This window comes from Helianthus annuus, chromosome 11 (assembly GCF_002127325.2).
Source record: "Helianthus annuus cultivar XRQ/B chromosome 11, HanXRQr2.0-SUNRISE, whole genome shotgun sequence".
NCBI lineage: Eukaryota > Viridiplantae > Streptophyta > Magnoliopsida > Asterales > Asteraceae > Helianthus > Helianthus annuus.
The window spans coordinates 127,733,041-127,759,257 of NC_035443.2; the positions used below are offsets into that span (position 1 = coordinate 127,733,041).

A 26,217-nucleotide genomic window follows, 5' to 3' on the forward strand; every position below is an offset into this window, starting at 1 on the left:
CCTTTTAAGCTTATGTGAAATTACTAAAATGCCCCTACGGTGCATAGTTTGGTTATAAATGATAAATTTCACATATATGCAATACCCTACTGATATAACTTATTAAAATTGAGTATTTTACTGATTATATCAGACCTGATACTCAGATTAATATTTAATCTCTTTTATAACCTTTAAAAAGTCCAAAATACCCCTACGGGGCATAATTTGAGTTTAAATCCATTTTGGGCATAATGGAAGGTATCCTACTAATATCACAACATATTTAAGGCATATTAACTTAGGAAACATGTTCATGACTCATTTGGTTACCCGTTACACACTTTTCGTGTTCGGTGCAGTTTATGTAACTAGTTTGCATAAATTAGCCGAAACGGGTCAAACCTTATCATTTTTATCTCAAAATCCAGAATGTGTTTAGTTTACCCATATTATACAAGTCTTCAAACTTGTCAGGTCTAAATCACATTCTGATCCGGTCTTCGCTTAATCTTGTGTTTGAACCATATATTTTCCTTTAAAACTAACCGGTCTAAGTTTAGGCTTAATTAAGACCCGTTAGGAATCTAATAGGTTATTAAAAACCTTCGTTCCAGATTAGAGCACGGTAAAAGCTACTTGCACTCGCTGATTGTGATATATACTTGCTCAGGTAAATACTCTTAACTTATTTTCCCTATACGGGCTTGGGATACGGTATTATAATAATACCGCTTGGTCGGGTATGTAGTTGTTTAAATCGGATTGTGATTAATATATTTACATAACCCGTTTTAATCTGTTTTATTTGGTATATGGCCCTTGGGGGGTTAATGACCATGCCCCGGATATCCTTGGCATCATTCATTGAAATGGCCACGACCTAAGCACGGGGTGTAGGCATACACCTGACAGTTGCATATGTAAAAATTGGTAACCCACTTTAAGGAATTAACCTTGTGGGCATTATACCTGTGGCGTGTCAGTTAATCTTGTCCGGCTCTTCTAACCGGCCCTGACGGATGATAAATAAGTAAAACTGTATACAAGATTATTTTTAAATAATTGTCCCAAGTTATAAAAGATATTTTGTGCCTTGTGCATTCAAATCAATTTTCTTAAACTCTTTTCAAAATGAGTCAGTTAATTGTATTTACCAGTGTAAACTGACGTATTTTCCAAAAAGGGCTAAGTGCAGGTACTAAACGGAATAGGCTAGCTACTCCTAGCATCACCTAAGAGTCTTCAAGCTTAAGATGTTAAATTCTGTTGAACAATGATCTTTTTATCTTTTGATCCGCCTGTGGATCCTTTACAGTCCGTTTGTAATACCTTGATATTACTTTTTATTCGGTTTGTAATGTGTTCATCTTTTGCTTCCGCTGTGCATTGAATTATGTTGTTTGACTATGATGATATCAACTACGTCACGATACTCCCCATCGGGCCCACCGGTAATACGTGGAAATATCGGGGTGTGACATACTATTAAAAGATTGACCTGCGTTCAGGATATCATCATGTGAAGGTTGCTAACGAAGATGTTCCGAAGACTGCTTTTCGAACACGATATGGCCATCACGAGTTTTTAGTCATGCCTTTTGGCTTAACTAATGCGCCAGCTGTATTTATGGATCTCATGAACAGGGTATGCAAACCCTATTTGGATAAATTCGTGATAGTATTCATCGACGATATACTTATCTATTCGCGAACCAAAGAAGATCATGAATATCATTTGAAGTTGATTTTGGAGCTGCTAAAGGAAGAGAAGTTGTATGCCAAGTTCTCTAAATGTGAATCTGGATTCGAGAAGTTTGTTTTCTCGGGTACGTCGAAGATTGAGGCGATCAAGAATTGGGGAGCGCCAAAGACTACGTCGGAGGTGCGACAATTCTTTGGACTTGTTGGGTACTACCGGATATTCATAGAGAATTTCTCCAAGTTAGCGAAGCCTTTGACGCTATTGACCCAGAAGTAAAGGAAGTTTTATTGGACAGAAAAGCAGGAGGAAGCTTTTCGGATGTTGAAGGAAAAGTTGTGTAGTGCACCTATTCTTTCCCTTCCTAAGGGAAGTGACGATTTCGTTGTATATTGTGATGCGTCATGTTTGGGCCTTAGAAGCGTGCTTATGTAGAGGAACAAAGTGATAGCCTATGCATCCAGACAATTGAAAGTGCACGAGAAGAACTACACAACTCATGATTTGGAGCTAGGAGCTGTTGTGTTTGCCTTGAAGATCTGGAGACATTATTTGTATGGCACGAAGTGTACGATATACACTGACCATAAGAGCCTCCAGCATATCTTTGATCAGAAGGAACACAACATGCGACAACGGCGTCGGGTAGAGTTACTCAACGATAACGAGTGTGATATTCGTTATCACCCTGGTAAAGCAAATGTTGTTGCGGATGCGCTCAACAGGAAAAAGCGAGAGAAGCCTCTACGTGTGCGTGTTTTGGGCTTGACCATACAGACGAGTTTGACTGATCAAATTCGTAATGCGCAACGGGAAGCTTTGAAGGATGAGAACCTGAGAAGAGAAGGTTTGAGAGGATTAGAAGGCGAACTGATACCAAAAGCGAATGAAGTGATGTATTTCATGAACCGGATTTGGGTTCCGCGTAGAGGTAACCTACGTGAACTGGTTATGAACAAAGCTCATAAGTCCAGATATTCCATTCACCCAGGTTCTACCAAGATGTATCAGGATATCAAGGAGTTATACTGGTGGCCGAATATGAAGAGAGATATTGCTGTTTATGTGGGTAAATGTCTGACGTGCTCAAAGGTTAAGGCTGAACATCAGAAGCCGTCTGGGCTTCTGCAGAAACCAGAGATTCCTAAGTGGAAATGGGAACATCTTACGATGGACTTTATCACCAAGTTACCCCGTACGTCACGTGGACACGATACAATATGGGTAATTGTTGATCGATTAACAAAGTCTGCTCATTTCTTGGCGCTTAAGGAAACATACAATACGGAGAAGATATTGCAGTTGTACCTCAATGTGATTGTAGCCCGTCATGGAGTACCGATGTCAATTATCTCGGATAGAGAGGGACGGTTCGACTCCAAGTTTTGGCGATCTCTTCAAGAGTCGTTGGGATCTCGTTTGGACATGAGTACTGCATATCATCCTCAAACGGATGGTCAGAGTGAAAGAACCATTCAGACGTTGGAGGATATGATGAGAGCGTGTGCGATTGATTTCGGTGGAAGTTGGGATACTCACTTGCCGTTGGCTAAGTTTTCTTACAACAATAGTTACCACACTAGTATCAAAGGAGCTCCGTTTGAAGCCTTGTATGGAAGGAAGTGTCGATCGCCACTTTGTTGGGCTGAAGTCGGCGAAAAGCATTTGACCGGACCCGAGCTTATCCAGGAAACCATGGACAAGGTTTTCCAGATTAAGGGAAGGTTGAAAGCTGTCGCAGATCGACAGAAGAGCTATGCGGATAACCGAAGGAAACCGTTGGAGTTTCAGGTCGGTGATCGGGTTAAGTTGAAGGTATCGCCTTGGAAGGGCGTTGTGATGTTTGGAGTAGGGGGAAAGCTGAGCCCGCGTTATACAGGTCCTTTTGAAATCGCATATCGAGTTGGATCAATCGCATATAGGCTTAAGCTGCCGCAAGAGTTGAGTGGAGTTCATGACGTGTTTCATTTTTCCAATTTGAAAAAGTGTCTGTCTGATGAGACGTTGATTATACCCCATGGTGAGTTACGAGTAGATGATAAACTGAGATTTATCGAGGAACCGGTGGAGGTTCTGGATGGGAAAATTCAGAAACTCAGGAGGAGTAGGATAAAGTTGCTCAAGGTCCACTGGGATTCTAAACGCGGACCCGAGTTCACTTGGGAACAACAGGACCAAATGCAATGAAAATACCCTCATCTCTTCCCACCTACTGCGAAAATGAAACCTGTAGAGTAGAATTTCGGGGACGGAATTCCCTAAACAGGTGGAGACTGTGACACCCGGCTTTTCAGGCCGTACCGTACAAATGTAACACGTGTCATGCATAAATAAAATGGCTGTATTTGACTGATATTTATATTTATATGTGATATTTAATGTGTTGGTGAATCCAAACACTGATAAAAATTATGTTGGCAACGATAAGATAAACGCTTATCGCGTAACGAATAAAATGAGAAACGAACGTCGGTGACCACCCGATCAGTTTTAAATTCCTAAAAATAGTTTGTTATGATTAGAATGGTAATTTTAATCATGTCCATAAGGAAAAATAAATTAAAACGATAAGAAACTCTATTTTTCGAGTTTGAGCGCGCACCGCGCGATACTGCGCGTATCAGATAAAATATCGTCAACGCAGCCAGTCAAGGCAACTGCTAACTATTTCAGTAATATTTTAGTGGGATCATTTTTATAGAATGATAAAAATAATTTAAAACGCACTAAAACGGGATTAAAACGCAAGATAAAATACCCGGTATCCAGTAAAATACCAGTGTTTGAGCTAATTTACATACATGTATGTATATATATGCGAAATATGTGAGAAGTGTGTGTGTTGGAAGATGTGTGGCAGCCATGCAAAAGGTTTTTCTATCTCTCTCTCTCTTCCATGTGTAGGAATTAGAGAGTGTGCATGATGATTATGCCTTTTAAACCTTCCAACATCTCACTATATCCAAGAATCATAATCAAAACACTCCATTCTCTCTCTCTTGAACATAATCATGGCCGAACACCCCTATAATCATACATATTTCAAAATTCTAACTTGTTCTTAGGATTCAAATCCATTTCAAAGTGATTTCAGGTAAACACTCTTAACTTATTTTCCCTATACGGGCTTGGGATACGGTATTATAATAATACCGCTTGGTCGGGTATGTAGTTGTTTAAAAAGGATTGTGATTAATATAATTACATAACCCGTTTTAATCTGTTTTATTTGGTATATGGCCCTTGGGGGGTTAATGACCATGTCCCGGATATCCTTGGCATCATTCATTGAAATGGCCACGACCTAAGCACGGGGTGTAGGCATACACCTGACAGTTGCATATGTAAAAATTGGTAACCCACATTAAGGAATTAACCTTGTGGGCATTATACATGTGGCGTGTCAGTTAATCTTGTCCGGCTCTTCTAACCGGCCCTGACGGACGACAAATAAGTAAAACTGTATACAAGATTATTTTTAAATAATTGTCCCAAGTTATAAAAGATATTTTGTGCCTTGTGCATTCAAATCAATTTTCTTAAACTCTTTTCAAAATGAGTCAGTTAATTGTATTTACCAATGTAAACTGACGTATTTTCCAAAAAGGGCTAAGTGCAGGTACTAAACGGAATAGGCTGGCTACCCCTAGCATCACCTAAGAGTCTTGCAAGCTTAAGATGTTAAATTATGTTGAACAATGATCTTTTTATCTTTTGATCCGCCTGTGGATCCTTTACAGTCCGTTTGTAATACCTTGATATTACTTTTTATTCGGTTTGTAATGTGATTCATCTTTTGCTTCCGCTGTGCAATAAATTATGTTGTTTGACTATGATGATATAAACTACTTCACGATACTCCCCATCGGGCCCACCGGTAATACATGGAAATATCGGGGTGTGACATACTATTCAAAGATTGACCTGCGTTCAGGATATCATCAGGTGAAGGTTGCTGACGAAGATGTTCCGAAGACTACTTTTCGAACACGATATGGCCATTACGAGTTTTTAGTCATGCCTTTTGGCTTAACTAATGCGCCAGCTGTATTTATGGATCTCATGAACAGGGTATGCAAACCCTATTTGGATAAATTCGTGATAGTATTCATCGACGATATACTTATCTATTCGCGAACCAAAGAAGACCATGAGTATCATTTGAAGTTGATTTTGGAGCTGCTAAAGGAAGAGAAGTTGTATGCCAAGTTCTCTAAATGTGAATCTGGATTCGAGAAGTTTGTTTTCTTGGGCACGTCATAAACGAGAAAGGTATACACATGGATCCGTCGAAGATTGAGGCGATCAAGAATTGGGGAGCGCCAAAGACTCCGTCGGAGGTGCGACAATTCTTTGGACTTGTTGGGTACTACTGGAGATTCATAGAGAATTTCTCCAGGTTAGCGAAGCCTTTGACGCTATTGACCCAGAAGGAAAGGAAGTTTCATTGGACAGAAAAGCAGGAGGAAGCTTTTCGGATGTTGAAGGAAAAGTTGTGTAGTGCACCTATTCTTTCCCTTCCTAAGGGAAGTGCTGATTTCGTTGTATATTGTGATGAGTCATGTTTGGGCCTTAGAAGCGTGCTTATGTAGAGGGACAAAGTGATAGCCTATGCATCCAGACAATTGAAAGTGCACGAGAAGAACTACACAACTCATGATTTGGAGCTAGGAGCTGTTGTGTTTGCCTTGAAGATCTGGAGACATTATTTGTATGGCACGAAGTGTAGGATATACACTGACCATAAGAGCCTCCAGCATATCTTTGATCAGAAGGAACTCAACATGCGACAACGGCGTCGGGTAGAGTTACTCAACGATAACGAGTGTGATATTCGTTATCACCCTGGTAAAGAAAATGTTGTTGAGGATGCGCTCAGCAGGAAAGAGCAGGAGAAGCCTCTACGTGTGCGTGCTTTGGGCTTGACCATACAGACGAGTTTGACTGATCAAATTCGTAATGCGCAACGGGAAGCTTTGAAGGATGAGAACCTGAGAAGAGAAGGTTTGAGAGGATTAGAACGCGAACTGATACCAAAAGCGGATGAGGTGATGTATTTCATGAACCGGATTTGGGTTCCGCGTAGAGGTAACCTACATGAACTGGTTATGAACGAAGCTCATAAGTCCAGATATTCCATTCACCCAGGTTCTACCAAGATGTATCAGGATATCAAGGAGTTATACTGGTGGCCGAATATGAAGAGAGATATTGCTGTTTATGTGGGTAAATGTCTGACGTGCTCAAAGGTTAAACCTGAACATCAGAAGCCGTCTGGGCTTCTGCAGAAACCAGAGATTCCTGAGTGGAAATGGGAACATCTTACGATGGACTTTATCACCAAGTTACCCCGTACGTCACGTGGACACGATACAATATGGGTAATTATTGATCGATTAACAAAGTCTGCTCATTTCTTGGTGCTTAAGGAAACATACAATACGGAGAAGATATTGCAGTTGTACCTCAACGAGATTGTAGCCCGTCATGGAGTACCGGTGTCAATTATCTCGGATAGAGAGGGACGGTTCGACTCCAAGTTTTGACGATCTCTTCAAGAGTCGTTGGGATCTCGTTTGGACATGAGTACTGCATATCATCCTCAAACGGATGGTCAGAGTGAAAGAACCATTCAGAAATTGGAGGATATGATGAGAGCGTGTGCGATTGATATCGGTGGAAGTTGGGATACTCACTTGCCGTTGGCTGAGTTTTCTTACAACAATAGTTACCACGCTAGTATCAAGGCAGCTCCGTTTGAAGCCTTGTATGGAAGGAAGTGTCGATCGCCACTTTGTTGGGCTGAAGTCGGCGAAAAGCATTTGACCGGACCCGAGCTTATCTAGGAACCACGGACAAGGTTGTCCAGATTAAGGGAAGGTTGAAAGCTGCCGTAGATAGACAGAAGAGCTATGCGGATAACCGAAGGAAACCGTTGGAGTTTCAGGTCGGTGATCAGGTTATGTTGAAGGTATCACCTTGGAAGGGCGTTGTGAGGTTTGGAGTAGGGGGAAAGCTGAGCCCGCGTTATACAGGTCGTTTTGAAATCGCATCTCGAGTTGGATCAGTCGCGTATAGGCTTAAGCTGCCGCAAGAGTTGAGTGGAGTTCATGACGTGTTTCATGTTTCCAATTTGAAAAAGTGTCTGTCTGATGAGACACTGATTATACCCCATGGTGAGTTACGAGTAGAAAATAAACTGAGATTTATCGAGGAACCAGTGGAGGTTCTGGATGGGAAAATTCAGAAACTCAGGAGGAGTAGGATAAAGTTGCTCAAGGTCTGCTGGGATTCTAAACGTGGACCCGAGTTCACTTGGGAACAACAGGACCAGATGCAACGAAAATACCCTCATCTCTTCCCAACTAGTGCGAAAACGAAACCTGTAGAGTAGAATTTCGGGGACGAAATTCCCTAAACATGGGAAGACTGTGACACCCGGCTTTTCAGGCCGTACCATACAAATGTAACACGTGTCATGAATAAATAAAAAGGCTGTATTTGACTGATATTTATTTTTATGTGATATTTAATGTGTTGGTGAATCCAAATATTGATAAAAATTATGTTAGCAATGATAAGATAAACGCTTATCGCGTAACGAATAAAATGCGAAACGAACGTCGGTGACCACCCGATCAGTTTTGAATTCCTAAAAATAGTCTGTTATGATTAGAATGGTAATTTTAATCATGTCCATAAGGAAAAATAAATTAAAACGCTAAGAAACTCTATTTTTGGAGTTTGAGCGCGCACCACGCGATACTGCCTGTATCAGATAAAATATCGTCAACGCAGCCAGTCAAGGCAACTGCTAAGTATTTCGGTAATATTTTAGTGGGATCATTTTTATAGAATGATAAAAATAATTTAAAATGCACTAAAATGGGATTAAAACGCTAGATAAAATACCCGGTATCCAGTAAAATACCAGTGTTTGAGCTAATTTACATACATGTATGTATGTATATGCGAAATATGTGAGAAGTGTGTGTGTTGGAAGATGTGTGGCAGCCATGCAAAGGGTTTTTCTATCTCTCTCTCTTACATGTGTATGAATTAGAGAGTGTGCATGATGATTATGCCTTTTAAACCTTCCAACATCTCACTATATCCAAGAATCATAATCAAAACACTCCATTCTCTCTCTCTTGAACATAATCACATCCGAGCACCCCTATAATCATACATATTTCAAAATTCTAACTTGTTCTTAAGGATTCAAATCCATTTCAAAGTGATTTCAAGTCCATTTGAAGGTTTAAAGGTGTTTTCAAGAAGATTCAAACTAGAACAAGCTCCACATTATCATTCTTGTTAAAACCCACTAAGAACCTTGAAGGTATAAAATCATTCTCTAAATTTTGTTCTTTGTTCATAGTGATGTTGATGGTCATGGAAGGTGTCTCTTGATTCTTAAGATATTCACAAAACTTGAAACTAAAACAAATGGGTTTTTAAAGGAAACAAAAATGGATGAATATGTATGTATGTATGTATGTATGGTCGGAGGTATATGTGTGTGTGTATGTGATTGTGTTTTGATTTTTGATTGAATGATTTTTGAATAACATGAATCTTGGATGATTGATTACATGCAAGAATCAAATGTTGTCATAAAGAATGTTCTAAAAGAGGGTTTTATGATTTGAAAAGGACTTTTTAAAAAGTGAACTTTTGGAAGTTCATGTGTGTGTATATGTTGTGTATATGTATGTATATATGTATGCATGCATGTAATTTTTGTTACATACTCATAAATGTAAGAATACTTGCATTTATATATGAATGATTGGATGATGATGGATAAAATATGTTGTGATTTGTAAGAACATGGAGTTAGTATGTCTTTGGGTGTATTTATATCATGGGTAATGATGATGATGTTATATGAGTGCATTAGATGCACATACATGGACATGTATGTAGACATGAAAGCATGAAATGATGATTTGAGCATGATTTGATAAAAATAAGTTTTGATCAGATTACAAACACTAAAATATGATTATTTTGAAGTGTTAAATGACATAAAACTTTGTCATAAAGTTTACTAGTCTTGCATGTTGTACTTGGTGCTTTAGAAGTTGTAAAATACGTGAAATCGCATGATTTATGTGACATACACAAAAACTGCACTAATCTGATTATAATCATATTTTTAATCAATAAATAACATGTATTGTGTTAAAATATCAAGTCATTCTGAGTTGGGATGATTATAGTAACGTTTAACGCAAAACTATGTGGTAAAACGGTAAAAAAATCAGCTTTTCGAACGATTTTTATGAAACTGATTTAGATCAGTAAGTAAACTGATATTTTTAGTTTAAAAATAATTATTTTAACTAATTTTAAGTTTACTTGATGTTTGGTTGGTCATACATGACTTGCGACGCCCGAAAACGTTACCGAATCACTAAAATACGCGTTTTACAATGAACACTAGTATGGGTTTTTTTTTGGTGAACCTTATGTGTTAAAATGTGTTATGTGATCTAGACATGTGAATATGATAATATGTTAAGTGTTGACATGATAGCGGAAATTTAGGCTATGCATGTACACTTGTGCGTTTAAAACGGTAGAATTGGTAAAATCGCGTTAAATGTGTAACTTATTTGTCGAGCATGAAAAAATTGATACATATGAGTTATTTTATGTATGCATGCCTTAAAAATGACAAAATAAATAATTTAACGAAATTTCGCGTGTTAAATGTTTACGTTTATGTATATATATTACGACGCACAAATCGTAGATATATTACGTATAAACGGGTGTGTTAACGGATTTACATGATAATGGTCACCAATAAAATCGTTCAAGCCGCAAAATCTTAAATATATATATATATATATATATATATATATATATATATATATATATATATATATATATATTAACGTGCCAACATAATCTAAAATGATAACTTTTTTGAGAAAATCTCAGAGTTATATGAAAATTCTAAGAAACGGAGAAACTTAGGAATTTTTGTGATATATTGATTGATAAAATCATTCTTATGCATAATTGGACCTGTAGAAATCAATCTGTGGGATTGCGCTATTTAAAAATACGCACCCAAAGGTGAGTGTCACTAAACCCCCTCTTTTTACTGTTTTGTATATGTTTTGGGGGAAGAACACGCCTAAAAGGGTTTAATAATGTTTTTCGAATAAAACATACCTTTTGATATAAATTATATATTTTCATTGAAAATATATGGATTTGTTAAATATCTGTTTCGGGGAGAAACGGTTTTGGTGAAAATATATGTTTCGGGATGAAACGGTTTTGGCGAATATATGTTTCGGGGAGAAACGGTTTTGTTGAATATATGTTTCGGGGAGAAACGGGGATTTGTACGGTGTTTCAGATAAAACGACCGTGTTGTTGGGACGAATTTACTTGGTCCCAGGGATTTCAGTAAATTCGTACAACGGTTTATATTAAATTTGTTATATTAGTAGGATATATATATATATATATATATTGTACGTGAGGCAGTCATCATAGATGGCCTCGATATGGGCCATGCACAAGTGATGTCATTTAATCATTTAAGTATTGCACGCGAGGAATTATTGGTAGATCTATCGGGTTAACAACCCCGTCGTGACCGGTCGCTCCGTGTCAAGTTAAACAACGAATTGATATTCTGTTTATTGTCTAGCATTGATTATCCCTTCATTGTAAATATATAGTTCATAATGTCTAGCTAACTTACGATTCCGAACATTTGATGCTATAATTAAATAAGTAAACTTGGGAAGATGCTTTGTTCGAAGGTTTCTGGGAAACGCTTGCGACGGCTGACCCTTGGATTTTTATTAAGGAAATAAACTGACTTTCGTAAATTATATGGATGTTTTGATAATAAACATATAATTGGAAAGTTTTTCCTTGGGATCAAATTATTTTAAATTTGAATAAGTGAACTCACCTTCCTTTGTTTTGACACTTGATTTTAACGTGTTCTTCAGGTACTTGAGTTCGTCTTCAGGAATTATGGCGTATCTTGTGGTTGTTGATGCATGTTTGTTTTCGTAATGTGTTGGACAAACTTTTAAAACAATTTGGGACCAATGTAATAAGATCCATAAGGATCAAGACAACTAAACTATGTTGTGGTTGTGTCGTGTTTTAAACTCTATGTTTAAAACTTATGTTTTAATTAAGTTAATATGTCCAACAATTAAATGCATCGTTCAACAAGATATTAATGGGCACCAACTTCTGTCACTAGTACGTTTTATATTCCGCTGCGACGTTTTTGGGGTGTGACAACACTTCCTTCCGCTACTCCATACTGTTACAACCAAAGGTCTCCTAATGCTAAAGGTCAGCTAAAGCTAAAGTCTGTCGAAGAACAAAGTCTGCTGATTCACAAGGTCTGCCAAAGTAAACCACTGATGAAGATAAAGTCTGCTGAAGGCAAAGGTCCGATCACCATTTGATTGAAGAAGACAAAGTCTGATGAAGAAAGGCCTGCTGAGGCTCAACAGAGGATAAAGCTCATCAGGTGGTTTATTAACAGATGTTGTATACCTGAGTTTTCAATGTAACAATGTTTTAGTATTAGCAGATGTTAGAGGTTTTTAGAAGTTGTTAGATGTCATTGTCTAGGTGACGTCAGCTTAGATTCCTAAGAGGTTTGCATTGCACTATAAATAGAACACTGCATGTAGTGTTCTATTCATCAGTTCACCTTGTCATTTTGTACGAGCAAATCAGAGTGATCTTAGGCTGAACGGGAGTTTGTAATTCATGCATACGTGAATCATTGTTGTTGCAATCATTCATTTAAAAGTATCATTGTCACACCCCGACCACGTAAAACATCAAATCGTGGCGGAAACATCGGGGAGTGTTGTAACAGAATTATTGTTCCACAACCAAGGTAATTAAAATATTATTTTATTCATCACCCAGGGGTGGAATACATTGTTTCAAACAAGAACCAACAAGTTACATTGTCTTAAAACTACAGAAATAAAGAGCACATGACGTAATTAAACTACGTATAGTTCTGTTTTATGTCACCAAGGCCCAAGTCCACCCTAGCGTGTCACGATCATCCTACGCATTTGCTCCTGAAACACATGTGAAAATAGGTACGTCAACATAAAAATGCCTGTGAGTAACATAGGTTTTGTGAAAATAGGATTCATGACTTATAAGTTTAAGAAAAGTGTTTAATAAAAGTTAGTCATGAACCTTGTAAAATGTTTTGTTTTGTAAATCATTTGGAAAGCGATAAAGTTTGATGATATGTATAAATAAAATAATTATGTATGGTTAAAGAATAACCAAGCAAAGTAAGTTGTATAAAGCAAGCTGTTTTTGTAAAACGAAGTCTTGTGAAAAATGCATTCTTTGTGTAAAAATATATAAGTCCAAACCAAATGATTTAAATAACGCTATGACATGTAGTACAATACAAGCACTTATATATAGGAAGTACCAGCGGCGTATCCACCATGCTTGTAGCATACTACACACATATCGTTACTTAAGTCACTTAAACAAACCATCAAAGCATATAGTTCATGTTCAAACCAATCATCAAATGTTCTTGTCTAAACCATTGTCAATGTTTAAAACCCAAAATGTAGTTATGTAGTTATATGTAAACAAAAGTTATGTATGGTAAGTAACAAAATGAGAATACTTAACCATAAGTAAAAAGGAACAAAACAAAGTATTTTGAATAAATCAAAAAGTTATGTTTTGCCAAGTAGAAAACTTGTTTTATTGATACAAACATTTATGTGGTAAGTTAACGCATCACATTCAAGCCTTGAGACAGCAGGATAACCTTAGAGTAAAGGTTATCAAAGTAAAATGTTCACGGATTCAGTCATTCCTTACATCCACACCAACCCAGTATGTCAGGAACGGGATTTGTCAAGTCCTATGGTACCACTACCTACTACCGAGCGGCATGATCAATGTTAATGAATGTAGTAAAGAACCGTTTATGCATACCAAATGTCATACCAAATGTAAGCAAGTTACGAGAAAACAATGTGCTAAGTATGCTAAGTAAACATACAAAGCAGAAAAGTCCTGTAAATCAATGTGCTAATATGCCATGTAAACATATATAGCAAAGTAATGTAATGTAAATCAATGTGCTAGCATGCTAAGTTAACATACATAGCAAAACAATGTAATGAAATCATGTACTATGAGTGTACTAAAGAACATAGCAAGCATATGATGTGAAAACAAGAAAGCACGAAAGTAACAAGTAGGCACATGTGTTTCACCCCAAAATGTTTGATAAACAGTAAAAGAGGGGACTATGTACTCACATAGACACCTTGAAAGCATTTAAAAGATGGGGTTCTATGTACTCACAGTAGTGCGTCTTGAATCGAATCTCAAACCCTGTCCGCTACACGACAACCTACAACGTACTAATGTCTATTAGACGAGCGGGTCGTGCCTTGGCTTAGAGTTTAGTGTTTTGATATGCGTTACTTATGTATTATTTTGTTAAAACAATAATAATTATTTTAACTTAACTATCGATATTAGAAAAATAGTTAGACAACTATTTCGTACCTACTTCCTCTAATATTTTACTAAGTGTTCGGATTCTCGGAAAATTTCGGTAGGGTACCCTCTGTAAATAGAGGTGTCCATGCTTTAATAGCATATCATTTTATTTTATATAAAACCAATAGTTCATTTTTAATCACCAAATCGACATATCGACAAACAAAACGTTGCATACTTCATTTCAGCTTTATAACTCGAAACCGGACTGTTTTCGAGAATTTTTATAAAATAGTTAACCTTTTCTAAAAATCTCCAAATTTTTACAGAGTATGACATATGTTCCAAAATTTATTGTGTAAAAAGATCAAAGTCCAATTTGTTACCCATATTTTATAAAAAATCATTTTCTCGACTGCAATCAGATTTGTTACCATTCTGATCGCAGTTTACCGAAATATTCACTAAAAATCAACCGTAAGTCCGTTTGACGAAATTCCAGTTGGAGGGTCGTCCTGACAACGGTGTCCATCTACTGTAAAAATTTCATGGGTTCATTTTATTCAGGTTTTAAGTTGTGACTCCAAAAATGTCATACTTTTTCTGCAATAAAAATGCAGCTTGAGCTGCTGTACAAAAATAACCTTATAAAAATTGTAAACGGTATCGAAAAATTATGATTCCAGTGCCATTTGCTTAGTTATTCCAAAAAACTCATTTTAGGCTTTAGAAATTCCGTTTTTCGCCTTAAAATGACCCCGTTACAGCCTGTTGAAGTTGGCTGGAAATCCAACTCAGCAAGCTGTTTGAGTTTTTGTGTGTGAAAAACAATCAACAATCGAACAAGAATCGAAGTGAGACAAGAGTATGAATGGACTTACTACTAGCACAAGGCTAGGGTAGAAATTCTAGAAGAAGATGAAGAAGAAAGATGGTGAAAAGCAATGTATGAAGCTCCTTAGTGATCTACAACTTCAAGCACCCTTGATTCACCTTCTAGCACCTTATGTTAAGCTTGGAATGGTTGATTAATGGATGAAAATGATGGTTGTATGGTGGTGGATGGAGGCCGTAGGTGGGCAAGGGGAAAGGAGGAAGAAGTGTGGTGTGTGTGAGTGAATGAGATCTTATATAATCTTCCACCATATCTATACAAGATTTCTAGTATCTTACCATATCATATAAAATCTAAATAAATCCAAGAAATATCCAAATAAATCTATTGGGATCTTGTAAGATATTGGCAATATTTGGTGGGTCCCTTGGTGACCGAAATTGGGTATGGGGGGAGGGGGTGAAGTGTAAGTTCGATGGTATATTAGATAAAAACAGGCGTTTAACTGGATACCGGGTATTTTATCTAGCGTTTAAATCCCGGTTATGGCGTTCTAAAATATTTTTATTATACTATAAAAATAAACTCCCCAAAACATTACTGGAAATAAATTTCAGTTGCCAAGACTGGCTGCATTGTCTGCGTTTTGCAGTATAAGCACTGTGTCGCGCAGAAACACGCGGTACGCGCTTAAACTTGAAAAGAGCGTTTTTAGGCGTTTCAATTTATTTTTCAACACAGACCAAATTAAAAATAAATCTTTAGTCATAACATAATGTTTTTGGGATTTAAATATTATCCGGGCGGTCACCAACGTTCGCTTCGCAGTTTTGTCGTAATTAGTTCTTTAGTTTAAATAAACATGTTTTCGCCATACCGAATCCTTCGAAACTTATTTCTAAGTTATGAAAGGGATATTTAGGGTATGTTTGGCTTTCGTCACAGTTCCGGAATGTACGTCGCGTTAAACTGATTGCGTTTAAGCACCAGTTTGCGTATAACCTTCCAGAAGGTGATCTAAAGCTTGAAATCGGAATCGAATCAAATTGTAAAATCATTAAACACAAGAACACATATAATAACACCAAAGCGTATTATTTTATTGATAACCAACATTTTTTACATTATACGGTGCTTATAGAACACAGTTGTCACAGTCTCCCCTACTTGTGGGAATTTCGTCCCGAAATTCGTTTAGAGGAAACTCGTGGGAATAGATGTGGATGCTTCGCCTTCATTTGATCTTCACGTTCCCAAGTAAACTCAGGTCCATGTTTAGATTCCCAGCGAACTTTAACCAATGGAATGCGCTTGCGTTTAAGCCATTTGACTTCACGATCCATAATTTCCACAGGTTTCTCAACAAAATGTAGTGTTTTATCAACACGAATTTCGTCAAGTGGTATGTGGAGGTTCTCATCAGCTAAACACTTTTTGAGGTTGGATACGTGAAAGGTTGGATGAACGTTTCCAAGTTCAGGAGGCAATTGAAGTCTGTAGGCTACCTTACCGATTCTTTCGACGATCTGCAATTGGTCCAACGTATCTAGGTGCAAGTTTTCCTTTCTTTCCAAATCTGATCACACCTTTCCATGGTGAGACCTTAAGTAATACTCGATCACCGACTTGAAAATCCAAGGGCTTGCATTTTAGGTCCGCGTAACTCTTTTGACGGCTTCGAGCTGCCTGTAAGTTATCACGAACTTTCTTTACCTTGTCAGTTGTCTCCAGAATGAGGTCAGGTCCAGTAATCTGAGCCTCACCTATCTCATTCCAGCAGACTGGTGAACGACATTTTCGACCATAGAGAGCCTCGAAAGGAGCCATGTTGATGCTGGAGTGATAACTGTTGTTGTAGGAGAATTCAATCAATGGAAGATGTGAATCCCAACTACCACCGAAGTCGATCACACAAGCTCTAAGCATATCCTCCAAAGTCTGGATTGTTCTTTCAGTTTGGCCATCTGTTTGTGGATGATAAGCTGTGCTCAGATTGAGTTGGGTCCCCATAGCAGATTGCATGGTTCTCCAAAAACGAGAAGAGAAACGAGCATCTCTATCAGAAATAATGCTCAAGGGAACACCATGTCGAGATACGATTTCATCTACATAGATTTTAGCTAGATCTTCAGCAGATAGATTCTCACGGATCGGCAGGAAATGCGCTGACTTTGTAAGACGATCAACAACTACCCAGATGGCATCATGACCTTTCTTAGTGCGCGGAAGTTTAGTAATGAGATCCATAGCGATGTTTTCCCATTTCCAAACTGGAATCTCTGGTTGCTCTAAAAGACCGTAAGGATGTTGGTGTTCAGCCTTAACCTTGAGACAAGTAAGGCACTTTGAAATGTACAAGGCAATGTCTTTCTTCATACCAGGCCACCAATACCGAGTACGAAGATCCTTATACATCTTGTCTGAGCCAGGATGGATAGAATAACGAGACTTATGGGCCTCATCCATAAGCAAAGCACGAAGATCATCTTGGCTTGGGACCCACAAACGGTCCATGAAATAATACGATCCGTCTTCCTTCAGGACAAGATCAGGCTTAATGTGATAGGGTAATTCCTTACCCATCAAGTCTTGTGAAACACAAGCATGCTGAGCCTGAGAAATGCGGGCTTGAATATCGGATCGAGCTTGAATAGCAGATTGAACGCGAACGCAATGAAGCATAGTACGTTCCTTACGACTCAATGCGTCAGCCACAACATTCGCTTTACCAGGATGGTAGCGAATTTCGCAGTCATAGTCGTTTAGGAGTTCGACCCAACGTCTTTGCCTCATGTTGAGTTCTTTCTGGTTGAAGATGTGCTGAAGACTTTTGTGGTCAGTGAAAACCACGCATTTTGTACCGTACAAATAGTGTCTCCAGATTTTGAGAGCGAAAACAACTGCACCTAACTCAAGATCATGAGTGGTGTAGTTTCTCTCATGTACCTTCAATTGTCTAGATGGCGTAGGCTATGACTTTGTTCCTTTGCATCAGAACACAGCCAAGACCCAATTTCGATGCATCACAGTAGACAACAAAATCATCATTGCTCTCAGGTAAAGTTAGAATAGGTGCATCACAAAGCTTCTGCTTCAAGGTCTGAAACGCTTCTTCTTGCTTATAACCCCATTCAAAGGGTTTGTTCTTCTGAGTTAGAGCAGTTAGAGGAACTGCAATCTTCGAGAAGTTTTCAATGAAGCGGCGGTAATAACCCGCAAGACCAAGGGAGGAACGAACCTCAGTAGGAGTAGTTGGCGTATCCCAATCCTTAATCGCACTGATCTTGGAGGGATCTACATGAATACCTTGTTCGTTGACAATATGTCCCAGAAATTGAACTTCCTTAAGCCAAAACTCACACTTGGAGAATTTGGCAAAAAGTTGTTCTTTCTTTAGGAGTTCCAGAGTAAGACGAAGATGTTGCTCGTGATCAGCTCGCGTCTTAGAATAAATCAAGATATCATCAATAAAAATGATGATGAACTTATCTAAATAAGGCTTGCAGACCCTATTCATCAAGTCCATGAAAACAGCAGGAGCATTGGTCAAACCGAATGGCATGACTGTGAACTCATAATGCCCATATCGAGTGCGAAATGCTGTTTTGGGAATATCCTCTTCATGCACACGAAGTTGATGATACCCAGAACGAAGATCAATCTTCGAAAAGCAAGTAGCACCCTGTAACTGGTCAAAGAGATCATCAATGCGAGGTAGGGGATATCGATTCTTGATGGTAAGCTTATTCAGCTCACGATAATCGATACACATTCTGAAGGATCCATCCTTCTTCTTGACAAAAAGAACGGGAGCACCCCAAGGAGAAAAGCTAGGACGGATAAAACCTTTGTCAGAAAGCTCCTGAAGCTGCTTAGATGGCTCTTGCATCTCAGATGGTGCAAGACGATATGGAGCTCTGGCAATAGGATTTGCACCAGGTACGAGATCGATATGGAACTCGACTTGGCGTGCTGGGGGTAGACCAGGCAACTCTTCAGGAAACAGCTCCTGATAATCCCGAACAACAGGGATATCTTGAATAGGCTTACCTTGGTCTTTATCTGCCGTAACATGTGCCAAGAAGGCCACATAGTTCTTTCGCAGATACTTCCGAGCTTGAAAACAAGACATAAGCTTGAGGCTACTAGCAGGTTTCTCCCCTCGAACCTGAAGGATCTCTCCTGACGGGAGCGGTACACGAACGATCTTCTCGAAGCAAACTACCTCTGCGCGATGCTTGGCTAACCAATCCATACCCACAATAATGTCGAAGCTTCCAAGATGCATAGGGGTGAGGTCAATAGGAAAAAGATGGTTGCTAAGGTTCAATTGACAGTTGCGAAGAACAGAATTAAGAACAACGGGTTCACCATTCGCAACTTCGACAGTTAAAGGCTTACCTAGTTTCGTTCTAGACACGCGAAGCAAAGGCTCAAAAGATAACGACACAAAACTCTTATCGGCCCCTGAATCAAAAAGAACAGACGCAGGTTGATTATTAACAAAGAACGTACCGTTCACCACTTCGTTGTCATCTTGCGCCTCAACAGCATTCATGTTAAAAGCTCGTCCACGAGCCTGAGCTTGAACTGGGTTTGCATTTATCAACCTTGGACACTGGTTGCGGAAGTGGGTCAGATCCCCACAGTTGTAACAAGCGCCTGGGGGAAAGTGAGGTCGTGCTGCTTGACCTTGTTGCTGAGCGAGAGGCTGGGCAACTTGTTGAGCCGGGTTTTGAGCTACCCGATTCTGATTGACAGGAATGCGGCATGTAGCACTGAGATGACCAGATCTTCCGCAGTTGGTGCATTGACGGCACTGATGGTGTGGTTGATGGTGTCCGTTACACCTGTTGCACAGAGGGGCATTGCCATAGTACGGTTTCTTGGCAAGAGGTTGCGCAGGCTGATTTTGAGCAGCTTGAGCCTGAGTAGTAACGGCATAGTTCTGGGAAGCCTTCCGCTTCCTCGAACCCCTCGAAGAACCCGCATCACTCCCCTTCTTGTTCTTACCTTTCTTGCTATCCTTCTTACCAGAATCCTGCTTCTTACCCTTCTTGTCACCCTTTCTATGCAACTTACCCTTTCGGATCTGAGATTCAGTCAACGTTGCAGATAGTTCGATTGCCTGACGAACAGTGGTAGGTTTACTACCAGTAACTATGTCTTGCACAGAGTCAGGCAGACCATCAAGGTATCTCTCGATAGCCTTGTCGAGTGGGGTAACCATCGTTGGGCATAACAAACTCAACTCTTCGAACCTGTCAGTATACGCCCGGTGCTCACCACTAAACGGCTTTAGATCATCAAACTCCCTTTCCAGCGCTCGCAATTCATGACGAGGACAGAACTCACTCATCATGAGAGTCCTTAACTCAGCCCATGTTTGCGCTAAAGCGACTTCGGCACCACGATCTCTCATAACCCCATTCCACCATGTCAACGCTCTCTTTTGAAAGACACTAGAAGCAAACTCGACCTTGCGATTATCAGGACACTGAACATGACGGAAGGTATTCTCAATGCTCTCAAACCATTGAAGGAGCCCAGTTGCCCCCTCAGTGCCACTGAACTTGAGTGGTTTAGCCGAGTTGAAGCTCTTGAAGTTACAAGGAGCGTTCTGATTGATGTTGGCTTGGTTAAGCTGAGCAATAAGATTCGGGAATGCAGCAGCCATATGCTGTGCGATGATTTCTGCCAGTTCGGCATTCGGTAGCTGATTTTCGCGTCGAGGAGGCATGCTAGAAAGAGGAAAACACGAGAGGAAACGAGTGAGATGATTAGATGAAAAGAACGAGATGAAACAAAATCAACAAAGCAAGGATGGCGGTCATTCGTCCGTATCACAAAGCAAACAAATGACACACAGCGACTAATCAAAGTAAATGGGTCCATAAACAATGCTTAGCGAAGACATGCTCGCCTATAAGTGAACACTCACCCCAAGAGTTCCCAGGTAAGAGTGACTGGTCCGATTATGTGGATTTGTACGAACACTCTAGCCTTAGACAGAAAACCCAGGGTACAGGCATTCACCCTTCCAGTTTGCACGTTTTCACATCATTTAGACCCAAACTTTGACGGGATTTTGAAAATTTGGAGGGCACGAAGCCAAAGGAATCATCAAAGCAGATGATAAATTTTCAAAATCAATTTGAAAAGTCAAAAGGGTTCAAAACAATAAAATAAATCATTGGAAAAATAGAGAATTGTTTTTCAAAAATCGTTTTAGAAAACTGGGTTCTTGTTTTGGTGATCACCTAAGGATGGGTGAAGTGCATGTTTTAAAATCTAAACACAAGACAACTTGTGTTGGGGTCCTAGAAAGGTTATAGTCTAGGTCAAAGCATTACTAATAACCTAATTCCCTATAACCATTGGCTCTGATACCAACTCTTCTGTCACACCCCGACCACGTAAAACATCAAATCGTGGCGGAAACATCGGGGAGTGTTGTATAGAATTATTGTTCCACAACCAAGGTAATTAAAATATTATTTTATTCATCACCCAGGGGTGGAATACATTGTTTCAAACAAGAACCAACAAGTTACATTGTCTTAAAACTACAGAAATAAAGAGCACATGACGTAATTAAACTACGTCTAGTTCTGTTTTATGTCACTAAGGCCCAAGTCCACCCTAGCGTGTCACGATCATCCTACGCATTTGCTCCTGAAACACATGTGAAAATAGGTACGTCAGCATAAAAATGCCTGTGAGTAACATAGGTTTTGTGAAAATAGGATTCATGACTTATAAGTTTAAGAAAAGTGTTTAATAAAAGTTAGTCATGAACCTTGTAAAATGTTTTGTTTTATAAATCATTTGGAAAGCGATAAAGTTTGATGATATATATAAATAAAAGAATTATGTATGGTTGAAGAATAACCAAGCAAAGTAAGTTGTATAAAGCAAGCTGTTTTTGTAAAACGAAGTCTTGTGAAAAATGCATTCTTTGTGTAAAAATATATAAGTCCAAACCAAATGATTTAAATAACGCTATGACATGTAGTACAATACAAGCACTTATATATAGGAAGTACCAGCGGCGTATCCACCATGCTTGTAGCATACTACACACATATCGTTACTTAAGTCACTTAAACAAACCATCAAAGCATATAGTTCATGTTCAAACCAATCATCAAATGTTCTTGTCTAAACCATTGTCAATGTTTAAAACCCAAAATGTAGTTATGTAGTTATATGTAAACAAAAGTTATGTATGGTAAGTAACAAAATGAGAATACTTAACCATAAGTAAAAAGGAACAAAACAAAGTATTTTGAATAAATCAAAAAGTTATGTTTTGCCAAGTAGAAAACTTGTTTTATTGATACAAACATTTATGTGGTAAGTTAATGCATCACATTCAAGCCTTGAGACAGCAGGATAACCTTAGAGTAAAGGTTATCAAAGTAAAATGTTCACGGATTCAGTCATTCCTTACATCCACACCAACCCAGTATGTCAGGAACGGGATTTGTCAAGTCCTATGGTACCACTACCAACTACCGAGCGGCGTGATCAATGTTAATGAATGTAGTAAAGAACCGTTTATGCATACCAAATGTAAGCAAGTTACGAGAAAACAATGTGCTAAGTATGCTAAGTAAACATACAAAGCAGAAAAGTCATGTAAATCAATGTGCTAATATGCCATGTAAACATATATAGCAAAGTAATGTAATGTAAATCAATGTGCTAGCATGCTAAGTTAACATACATAGCAAAACAATGTAATGAAATCATGTACTATGAGTGTACTAAAGAACATAGCAAGCATATGATGTGAAAACAAGAAAGCACGAAAGTAACAAGTAGTAACATGTGTTTCACCCCAAAATGTTTGATAAACAGTAAAAGAGGGGACTATGTACTCACATAGACACCTTGAAAGCATTTAAAAGATGGGGTTCTATGTACTCACAGTAGTGCGTCTTGAATCGAATCTCAAACCCTGTCCGCTACACGACAACCTACAACGTACTAATGTCTATTAGACGAGCGGGTCGTGCCTTGGCTTAGAGTTTAGTGTTTTGATATGTGTTACTTATGTATTATTTTGTTAAAACAATAATAATTATTTTAACTTAACTATCGATATTAGAAAAATAGTTAGACAACTATTTCGTACCTACTTTCTCTAATATTTTACTAAGTGTTCGGATTCTCGGAAAATTTCGGTAGGGTACCCTCTGTAAATAGAGGTGTCCATGCATTAATAGCATATCATTTTATTTTATATAAAACCAATAGTTCATTTTTAATCACCAAATCGACATATCGACAAACAAAACGTTGCATACTTCATTTCAGCTTTATAACTCGAAACCGGACTGTTTTCGAGGATTTTTATAAAATAGTTAACCTTTTCTAAAAATCTCCAAATTATTACAGAATATGACATATGTTCCAAAATTTATTGTGTAAAAAGATCAAAGTCCAATTTGTTACCCATATTTTATAAAAAAAATCATTTTCTCGACTGCAATCAGATTTGTTACCATTCTGATCGCAGTTTACCGAAATATTCACTAAAAATCAACCGTAAGTCCGTTTGACGAAATTCCAGTTGGAGGGTCGTCCTGACAACGGTGTCCATCTACTGTAAAAATTTCATGGGTTCATTTTATTCAGGTTTTAAGTTGTGACTCCAAAAATGTCATACTTTTTCTGCAATAAAAATGCAGCTTGAGCTGCTGTCCAAAAATAACCTTATAAAAATAGTAAACGGTATCGAAAAATTATGATTCCAGTGCCATTTGCTTAGTTATTCCAAAACACTCATTTTAGGCTTTAGAAATTCCGTTTTTCGACTTAAAATGACCCCGTTACAGCCTGTTGAAGTTGGCTGGAAATCCAACTCAGCAAGCTGTTTGAGTTTTTGTGTGTGAAAAACAATCAACAATCGAACAAGAATCGAAGTGAGACAAGAGTATGAATGGACTTACAACTAGCACAAGGCTAGGGTAGAAATTCTAGAAGAAGATGAAGAAGAAAGATGGTGAAAAGCAATGTATGAAGCTCCTTAGTGATCTACAACTTCAAGCACCCTTGATTCACCTTCTAGCACCTTATGTTAAGCTTGGAATGGTTGATTAATGGATGAAAATGATGGTTGTATGGTGGTGGATGGAGGCCGTAGGTGGGCAAGGGGAAAGGAGGAAGAAGTGTGGTGTGTGTGAGTGAATGAGATCTTATATAATCTTCCACCATATCTATACAAGATTTCTAGTATCTTACCATATCATATAAAATCTAAATAAATCCAAGAAATATCCAAATAAATCTATTGGGATCTTGTAAGATATTGGCAATATTTGGTGGGTCCCTTGGTGACCGAAATTGGGTATGGGGGGAGGGGGTGAAGTGTAAGTTCGATGGTATATTAGATAAAAACAGGCGTTTAACTGGATACCGGGTATTTTATCTAGCGTTTAAATCCCGGTTATGGCGTTCTAAAATATTTTTATTATACTATAAAAATAAACTCGCCAAAACATTACTGGAAATAAATTTCAGTTGCCAAGACTGGCTGCATTGTCTGCGTTTTGCAGTATAAGCACTGTGTCGCGCAGAAACACGCGGTACGCGCTTAAACTTGAAAAGAACGTTTTTAGGCGTTTCAATTTATTTTTCAACACAGACCAGATTAAAAATAAATCTTTAGTCATAACATAATGTTTTTGGGATTTAAATATTATCCGGGAGGTCACCAACGTTCGTTTCGCAGTTTTGTCGTAATTAGTTCTTTAGTTTAAATAAACATGTTTTCGCCATACCGAATCCTTCGAAACTTATTTCTAAGTTATGAAAGGGATATTTAGGGTATGTTTGGCTTTCGTCACAGTTCCGGAATGTACGTCGCGTTAAACTGATTGCGTTTAAGCACCAGTTTGCGTATAACCTTCCAGAAGGTGATCTAAAGCTTGAAATCGGAATCGAATCAAATTGTAAAATCATTAAACACAAGAACACATATAATAACACCAAAGCGTATTATTTTATTGATAACCAACATTTTTTACATTATACGGTGCTTACAGAACACAGTTGTCACAATCATGATGAAAGCAAATCTCTCATTGTTTGTGATTTAAAGTTTATCTTCATTCAGCTGCATTATTTCCATTTTTGTTATCTTCTTGCATCATTCATCTTAAACATTCACAAACAATTCAAACTCGGATCCTAACAATTGGTATCAGAGCTTTAGTCAATCAAATTCGATCTAAGAATCAATTTGATATAAAAGATCAGCTCATTCACTGATATCCTTTTTTTGTAGGAAGTTGAAAAACAGAGTTAAAAGTTCATTCACGTTCAAAGTAGTTTAAACAAAAACTTTGTAAAACAATCAAAATGTCTCAAAACACACAAGATCCTCATAACACTAGCACCCTGTATAAACCACCTATGCTTGTCAGATATGAGTATAATATCTGGCAACGTAGGATGGGTCATGTACTTGCGCAACAAAACACCGAATGCTGGAAATCGGTTATCTTCGGACCACATGTTCCGATGGTGCCGAGTGCAGAAGATCCCAAGGTCCAAGTACCTAAGAAACCTGAAAATTACTCCAAGCAGTATTTTCAGAAAATTGAGTTAGATGCTAAAGCATTCAGTATAGTTGCTACAGCACTACCAAATGACATCTATGCTGGCCTGTTACACAATAACAATGCTAAGGAGTTATGGGATGCACTAAAAGAGCAATTCAGTGGTACAGAAGAGGTCATTGAGAACAACAGAGAGGTTTTGAACCAACAGTATGAAACGTTTTGTCATGTTAAAGGAGATTCATTAACCCAACAGTTTGAAAGGTTTAGTTGTCTGATTAGTAAGTTAAAACTGGTAAACGTAGAGTATGCTAATTCAACTTTGAAAAGTAGATTTATTAGATCACTACCAGAAAAATGGGACATTATAGCCTTTGTTACTAGAAATTCTATTGGTTTTAAGGAGATGAGTTTGACTCAGCTTCATGGTAGGCTCCTCACTTATGAGAGAGAGCTTAACCAGAAAAAGAAGCTACAGGAGTCAAGCAAAGTGTCTGATGACTATTCTTTTGTTAGTACAACACTTTTTGGTCAAGAGGAAACATATGGTGTTAGTAAGGATCAGAGTTACGATCATTTCGTTGACATAACATCTGGTGGAGCATTCAACTCTGATTCTTACTCAC

The 26,217-nt window shown here is 38.2% G+C and overlaps 2 protein-coding genes and 1 long non-coding RNA gene across 3 annotated transcripts; 2 read left to right on the plus strand and 1 right to left on the minus strand.

Annotated features, from left to right (window-relative positions):
- The first annotated feature begins 5,961 nt into the window (after positions 1-5,961).
- Positions 5,962-6,273, plus strand: LOC110888424 (uncharacterized mitochondrial protein AtMg00860-like). The gene has a single exon (XM_022135950.1). The coding sequence runs from the start codon at positions 5,962-5,964 to the stop codon at positions 6,271-6,273; it is 312 nt and encodes a 103-aa protein (XP_021991642.1).
- Positions 6,274-6,465: 192 nt separating this feature from the next.
- LOC110888425 lies at positions 6,466-7,199 on the plus strand. The gene is made up of 2 exons (XM_022135951.1): positions 6,466-6,907; positions 7,111-7,199. Exons 1-2 carry the CDS (start codon positions 6,466-6,468, stop codon positions 7,197-7,199), a joined length of 531 nt encoding a protein of 176 aa, XP_021991643.1.
- Positions 7,200-12,622: 5,423 nt separating this feature from the next.
- LOC118484275 lies at positions 12,623-15,308 on the minus strand. The gene is made up of 3 exons (XR_004873167.1): positions 15,070-15,308; positions 14,048-14,096; positions 12,623-12,777 (listed from the first exon to the last, which is right to left on the minus strand). It is a non-coding gene; the product is annotated as an uncharacterized LOC118484275 (long non-coding RNA).
- Positions 15,309-26,217: the final 10,909 nt, after the last annotated feature.

Bases quoted from the DNA above. Each gene is read 5' to 3' on its own strand.
- LOC110888424 (XM_022135950.1), top strand. From the start codon at position 5,962: ATGGATCCGTCGAAGATTGAGGCGATCAAGAATTGGGGAGCGCCAAAG.
- LOC110888425 (XM_022135951.1), top strand. From the start codon at position 6,466: ATGCGACAACGGCGTCGGGTAGAGTTACTCAACGATAACGAGTGTGAT. The intron at 6,908-7,110 runs GTAAATGTCTGA...TTGGTGCTTAAG, and splicing joins AGATATTGCTGTTTATGTGG to GAAACATACAATACGGAGAA.